Genomic DNA, 6,681 nt, shown 5'->3' on the forward strand with positions numbered 1-6,681 from the left:
TTTCTTGTACTTTTCTTTTTCTTGTGGTGACTATTGATCACAAATGGGATACCAAAGACAAACAAAGGAAGAAAACCAATGTAAGTGATATTGATTTTTTTTTCCTGTTCCTCTGAGTGAATTCAGATTCAAAGAAAGAAAGGCAAAACCAAGGAAAGCAATCACTTTTGAGTTCTTTTTTCTTTTTCTTTTTCTGGGTATAAAGATTCAGGGATGTAACAGATGAAGCAATGTCAAAGACGAAAAATGAAAGCAATTACTCAAGCAACACCAAAGGCTTTGTAAGTTTTTTTCTTTTTTCTTTTGGTGACTACTCAAGAATACTTATGAAATCCCAAAGACAATCAGATACAAAGAAATAAGACAGCTGTTGAATGGTATGTTGCTTGGTGAAATGCAAGATTTTGCAGCAGAGAGAGAGAAAAGAGATAACCAAGAGATTGATAGCATAGTTGCTTGCTCTTGCTTGTGCATATGGAATATCGATGGCTGTGTCATGTAATGCCAGTGGAGCTTTGGTTTAGCAGGAGCAGCCTTGGTGATAAATAAAAAAAATATTGATTTTTATTTATTTATATTTTTCATTGTAGATTGATAGAAATTTGATAATGGAAAGTGGGAATGGCAAAGAGGATTGCTTGCAGTCCGGGATATAAAAAAAATTGTAAAGATGTATAAAGGTTTGTGTTGTGGTTGAGGCTTCTGGCTCGTTTGGAAGTGATTCTAGATAGATCAATAATCACTTTTCCATATAATCACTCGCTTCTCCCATAAGTGATTCTGGTCCCAAATGAACCCTTAAAACAGCCAACAATTTGAAAATTACAAGATTAGTATTTTTTATTTCAGAAATTTAATAAATTTCTTTCTTTTTTCAGTGAAAGAAACTTAATAAATTTCGAATACTAATTTTCCTACACTTTCCCACAGTTTCTCACCAACCAAACACTCAGAATCCATAGTTAGGTATTATAAATACTCCGATTTTGGCCCATGAAAGTTTGGGTGGATTGAAATGGGACACCAAAGTTTAGATGATTTTGGCCCTAAACCCTCATGAAAGTTTGGGTGGATTTAGCCCAAATCCAAACCGAATTGGAGACCCAAACAAACTCATAAAAATCTTTTTAAGCCATGAAAATGGTGATCCATAAGATCAGATGGAACCCACCCAACCTAGGAATTTGGTCAGTGTCACGTGTCGATAATAATTTCTCCTCCGTTTCTTGAAACCCAAAAAGGTGGTCCTAGTTCTCTATTTTGCCTCCATTTGAGTAAATTATTGATGCAGAGGACAACACCCAGAATAGAGCACATGGCATAGTACTGCAAAATAAGCACATTTTTCAATATGGTTGCAGAGTATTATCAATTCATTCATATTAAAGTAGACTTGGTGCACTTCGCCTGCAACCGACTCAAAACTAGCACATTCATCAACGTTGTGTTTATCACAACTTCCCTCCTTCGTCCATTACGTTTCTTGCCACTATTTTCCATTTGAGGGCATTGTTTTGGATTTCTCTCTCTCTCTCTCTCTCTCTCTCTCCTGTTGTTTCTTATCTCACTGTCCCCATTGATCTGGCATGAGACGCGCAATTATTAAAACCAGACACCTAACTTGCTGAGGGAAACAGAGAATACAAACATAAAACACAGAAAAACAGAGCAAAAGAGAGGAATGGAGAAGAGGGAGAGAGCCTACAAAGCTCACTGCTTGGTGTTACCCTTTCCATCCCAAGGCCACATCAATCCCATGTTCCAGTTCTCCAAGCTTTTAAACCAGAAAGGAATCAAAATCACACTAGCCAATACCATCTTTGTCCACAACACCCTGCATAAAATTTCTTCATCATCCACTTCCATTGCATTTGACACCATTTCTGATGGCTATGATGAAGGTGGGCTTACTCAAGCAGAGAGCATAGAAGCCTATTTGGACCGGTTTCGAAAAATCGGGACGAAGACTCTGATTGAGCTTATTGACAGGCTCTCTAGCTCAGGGAACCGAGCTGATTGTATTGTCTATGATGCATTCATGCCTTGGCCTCTTGATGTAGCCAAAAAGTTTGGGATTGTTGGAGCAGTTTTCTTCACTCAGTCTTGTGCCGTTGACAACATATTCTACCATGTCCACCAAGGCCTGCTCAAACTTCCTCTGCCTCCTGAGTCTGAGATTTTGCTTCCTGGATTGCCACCACTTCAACCTTCTGACATGCCTTCTTTCATCTCTGTTTATGGATCATACCCTGCTTTCTTCACAATGGTTGTGGATGATCAGTTCTCTAATGTTGACAAAGCTGATTGGGTTTTGTGCAACACATTTTACGAGCTGGAAGAAGAGGTAACTAGTTAAGCCTATCAACTGGGGTTGTTGCATGTTAATGAAATTGAAGTGATTTGATTTCATGGTTTAATTTTCTCTTCCAAATACATTGCTGGATGGTAGAGAATACTAACCCTTTTTCTTAAATACAAATCAAGGTTTCGAAAAATTAATGACTAGCTAGGAGCTTCTGATTCAATATGTAAGACATCAGATTGACTGTTTTGATTAATTATTTCTTCATAGGTGGTGGATTGGATGGCAAAGCTTTGGCCATTGAGGACTATTGGACCAACAATCCCATCAATGTACTTGGATAAGCGGCGTGAAGACGACAGAGAATATGGTTTCAGCCTTTTTAACCCAAACAGTGATGCCTGCTTGACATGGCTAAATGCAAAGCCAAAAGGGTCTGTAGCTTATGTGTCTTTTGGAAGCTTAGCAGAACTTGGAGAAGATCAAATGGAGGAACTGGGTTGGGGCCTGAGGAACAGCAACAACTATTTCTTGTGGGTGGTGAGGGTAACAGAAGCAGCCAAGCTGCCAAAAGGGTTTGTGGAGGAGACATCTGGGAAGGGTTTGGTGGTTTCATGGTGCCCTCAGTTGGATGTTTTGGCAAATGAGTCTGTTGGATGCTTTGTCACACATTGTGGTTGGAACTCAACTTTGGAGGCTCTGAGTTTAGGAGTTCCAATGGTGGCAGTGCCACAATGGACTGACCAAAGCACCAATGCCAAGTTCATCATGGATGTGTGGAAAATGGGGCTCAAAGCTCAAGCTGATGAGAAAGGGATCGTGAGACGAGAAGAAATAGCAAATTGTGTGAGAGAAATATTGGAAGGGGAGAGAGGGAAGGAGATTCGAAAGAACGCTTCGAAGTGGAAAGAATTGGCCAAGAATGCAGTGGATGAAGGTGGAAGTTCTGATAAAAACATTGATGAGTTCATTGCAAAACTGGTTCAAAACTACTAGCTTTAGCTTTTAGTAGAGGTACCTCTGTGAAAAATAAAAGTGAGGCTAATGTAATGTAAGGGATAATTATATGTGTTTGTTTTGCAGTTTATGAACTCGTCCAAAATAATTAGAACTTTCATTATCTGACCAGAAGGATGTACAATCTTTTTGAGTGGGGACACCAGCTACGACCACTGAAACCGACAAAAGGGAAACTAATAATTTTTGTAAGTTGATTGGTTGGTTTTAGGTACGTTAATTTGTAGTAATTATGTTATTTACAAAAAGATCCTAGGTACATTAAAAAATTGGTATATTATTTTCCATAATATATATATACATTCTTTTTATTTATAAGATAATAAGTAATTTTTCGTTCATAAAAAAATTAAATAATTAGGTACATTATATTGTCAAACCCATTAGTAAGTTTAATCATAAAAGGTAAGTAGAAAATTTTCTTAAATAGCAGTCATTGTTTTAATTAAAGAAAATAACATCCTGGTTCTTAACATCTTTAGGTATTTTTGGTATCTAAAATGTACAATAAATCAAATTTTGAACTTGATTAGGTAACTTGCTGAGTTGGATGTAAGAGAAAATTAATTTGGAAGGGTAAAGCCAGATTTACTATTTATTTATTGATCTTCAATTTTCACTAGCTAGATCCTCACATTTGGTTGGCTTCTGCACACCAAAATGGAGAAGAGAGAAAAAGCTCACTGTCTGGTCTTGTTCTATCCAAGCCAAGGCCACATTAATCCATTGCTCCAATTCTCCAAGCGTTTACAGCACAAAGGACTCAAAGTCACATTTATCACTACCCGCTCTGTTCTCAAGACCATGCAAGGAGGAGGAGGAGGAGGAGAACAATCACCATCATCATTCTCTTCCATTGCATTGGAGACCATTTCTGATGGCTATGATGAAGGAGGGGCTTCCCAAGCAGAGAGCATCGAGGCCTACTTGGACCGTTTTCGGGAAATAGGCTCACAGACTTTGGCTGAGCTCATTGAGGAAATTTCTGGCTCAGGCCACCCTGCTGATTGTCTAGTTTATGATTCATGTATGTCTTGGGCTCTTGATGTGGCCAAAAGGGTTGGGATTGCTGGGGCTGCTTTCTTCACCTTTTCTTGTGCTGTTACCAACATATACTCTCTTGTCCAAAATGGGTTGCTCAAAGTTCCTCTCAATCCAGGCTCTGAGATTTTGCAGCCAGGATTACCACCTCTTCAACCTTCAGACACCCCATCTTTCGTCTATGTCTCTGGATCGTACCCAGCTTTCTTTAAACTGATTCTGGACCAGTTCTCTAATCTTGACAAAGCTGATTGGGTCTTGTGCAACACATTTCATGAGCTGGAACAAGAGGTAAACAAAATTAGTGATAAGGAGGTATAAGTGTAGTAGGGTTGTGCATATGTAGTGATCAACATCATAAATTGAGGTGGTTTTCGTGGTTTTCGGTTCCAATTGAATTCATTCCTCTGTCCACCAAATTAAATATCTCTCACTGTATGCATCACTAATCAAGGGCTATGACCAGCTTATGAATTTTTTTAAGTCTCTCACTTTGACTTCTAAGATAACACCTACTTTCTTTTGTTTTCTTTTTCTCATTTTATGCATAGGCGGTGGATTGGATGGCAAAGTTTTGGCCATTGAGGACGATTGGACCAACCATACCCTCTATGTACATGGATAAGCGTCATGAAGACAACTGGGAGTATGGTCTCAGCCTCTTAAAGCCAAACAGTGATGCTTGCATGAAATGGTTAAATGTGAAGCCAAAAGGGTCTGTAGCATACGTTTCGTTTGGCAGTGTGGCAGTAATTGGAGAAGACCAAATGGAGGAATTGGGTTTGGGTTTGAGGAGAAGCAAAAGCTATTTCTTGTGGGTGGTTAGGGAAAAAGAAGCAGCCAAGCTGCCAAAAGGGTTTGTGGAGGAGACATCTGAGAAGGGCTTGGTGGTTTCATGGTGCCCTCAATTGGAAGTTTTGGCACATGAGGCTGTAGGATGCTTTGTCACACATTGTGGTTGGAACTCTACTTTGGAGGGCTTGAGTTTGGGAGTTCCAATGGTGGCAGTGCCACAATGGACTGACCAAAGCACCAATGCCAGGTTCATCATGGATGTTTGGAAAACAGGGCTTAAAGCTCAAGCTGACAAGAAAGGGATAGTGAGAGGAGAAGAAATAGCACATTGCGTGAGAGAAATATTGGATGGGGAGAGAGGGAAGGAGATTCGAAAGAACACTTCAAAGTGGAAAGCATTGGCCAAGAATGCAGTGGATGAAGGTGGAAGTTCTGATAAAAACATTGATGAGTTCATTGCAAAACTGGTTCCGATTTAGGCTAGGCAAAGCTTCAAAATTGCCGAGTACAAGTCCTCATATTGAAAATAAAAGTGAGGCTATATAATGTAATAGACTCTGATTCTAATAAACGGTTCAAAAAGAAGAAATCTTCTGCAAATAATTTTGTTACCTTCTGCGTGTGCATATATATCACCTTTGCAATGACTCATGTTAAAGGTTTCTTAATTGCAAAAATTGCCTTAGAAGCTGTTAGATGAGAGGTCAAGGTACATAACGAAGGAAAGGGTGTTTGTTGATATCAGTAGGAAGGTGTCCACTGGCCTTTTAGTCCCAAATCCGAAAGCTTTCTTCGGACTTTGCTTTCATGCTCGTTCCAACACTCGATTCCCAGAAAGTGACAGATGAAACCTTCATTAGTGTTGTTGCTGAAATCCCACGAAGAATTTAAGTAGCCTAAAAGGTCATCAAGTGAGTGTTTTATACTTTTCAAGCAGTTGACATCACTACTCTCGACACCGAAGCTGAAAACTACAACAAAAAAGCAGTAACCATTGGACACTGCCGGTAAAAATGCCAGCATCTTGTTTACTCAGCAACATATGCATCAAGAAAGCCATCAAAATGGGCTTGAAATAAAAGTGCTATTTAATTAGTTAACGAAGCCAAATGAGCAGAGATAAATATATTATACTGAAGCCCTGAAACTCTCTGGCTTTCAATAACCATTAGACATCACACAACCCAGAGAAGGGGGTTAAACAATCAACGAAAAATTATTTAATGTAGTTGGAAAGAAAAAGTTGAGAGATATATAAAAGACTCACACGGTCAACACATAAATTAAAAATGCAAGAGTGAAAGTGAAAGTGAAAGTGAGGTAAGGAAATGAGCTCATCGAAAAAGTTAATGAAAAGGAAAGAAGGTTAGGAGAAATAGGAAAATATTACAAGATATTTGCTGCAATGAGTCATGAGAAGATCAGCCGTGATAGACATTCTTAGGGATAATTATGAGTCATGCTAGGGAGATCACATTATTAGACTATATTGTAAATCACGTCTCCAATAGGAATGGAGCCCACTA

At 39.0% G+C, this 6,681-nt stretch overlaps 2 protein-coding genes across 3 annotated transcripts; both read left to right on the forward strand.

Moving 5' to 3' along the window:
* Positions 1–1,395: 1,395 nt before the first annotated feature.
* Positions 1,396–3,419, forward strand: LOC110758103 (mogroside I-E synthase). Its single transcript, XM_021959893.2, has 2 exons — positions 1,396–2,344; positions 2,573–3,419. Exons 1-2 carry the CDS (start codon positions 1,682–1,684, stop codon positions 3,296–3,298), a joined length of 1,389 nt encoding a protein of 462 aa, XP_021815585.2. The 5' UTR covers positions 1,396–1,681; the 3' UTR covers positions 3,299–3,419.
* On the forward strand, positions 3,393–5,766 carry LOC110758101 (UDP-glycosyltransferase 74E2-like). 2 transcript variants are annotated; one of them, XM_088245668.1, is made up of 3 exons: positions 3,393–3,507; positions 3,947–4,651; positions 4,912–5,766. In XM_088245668.1, exons 1-3 carry the CDS (start codon positions 3,436–3,438, stop codon positions 5,632–5,634), a joined length of 1,500 nt encoding a protein of 499 aa, XP_088101794.1. In that variant the 5' UTR covers positions 3,393–3,435; the 3' UTR covers positions 5,635–5,766. The 2 variants fall into 2 exon arrangements, with proteins under 2 accessions (XP_088101794.1, XP_021815583.2); XM_021959891.2 differs by having other exon boundaries at positions 3,394–3,507; positions 3,943–4,651.
* Positions 5,767–6,681: the final 915 nt, after the last annotated feature.

The sequence above is a fragment of the Prunus avium genome, chromosome 8, assembly GCF_965620075.1.
Source record: "Prunus avium chromosome 8, drPruAviu1.hap1.1, whole genome shotgun sequence".
Taxonomy (NCBI): Eukaryota; Viridiplantae; Streptophyta; class Magnoliopsida; order Rosales; family Rosaceae; genus Prunus; species Prunus avium.

Excerpts from the sequence above, each read along its gene's own strand:
- LOC110758103 (XM_021959893.2), top strand. The coding sequence starts at position 1,682 with ATGGAGAAGAGGGAGAGAGCCTACAAAGCTCACTGCTTGGTGTTACCC. Across the intron at positions 2,345-2,572 it reads TTTACGAGCTGGAAGAAGAG|GTGGTGGATTGGATGGCAAA; the intron begins GTAACTAGTTAA and ends ATTTCTTCATAG.
- LOC110758101 (XM_088245668.1), top strand. The coding sequence starts at position 3,436 with ATGTACAATCTTTTTGAGTGGGGACACCAGCTACGACCACTGAAACCG. Across the intron at positions 3,508-3,946 it reads AAGGGAAACTAATAATTTTT|ATCCTCACATTTGGTTGGCT; the intron begins GTAAGTTGATTG and ends TTCACTAGCTAG. Across the intron at positions 4,652-4,911 it reads TTCATGAGCTGGAACAAGAG|GCGGTGGATTGGATGGCAAA; the intron begins GTAAACAAAATT and ends TTTTATGCATAG.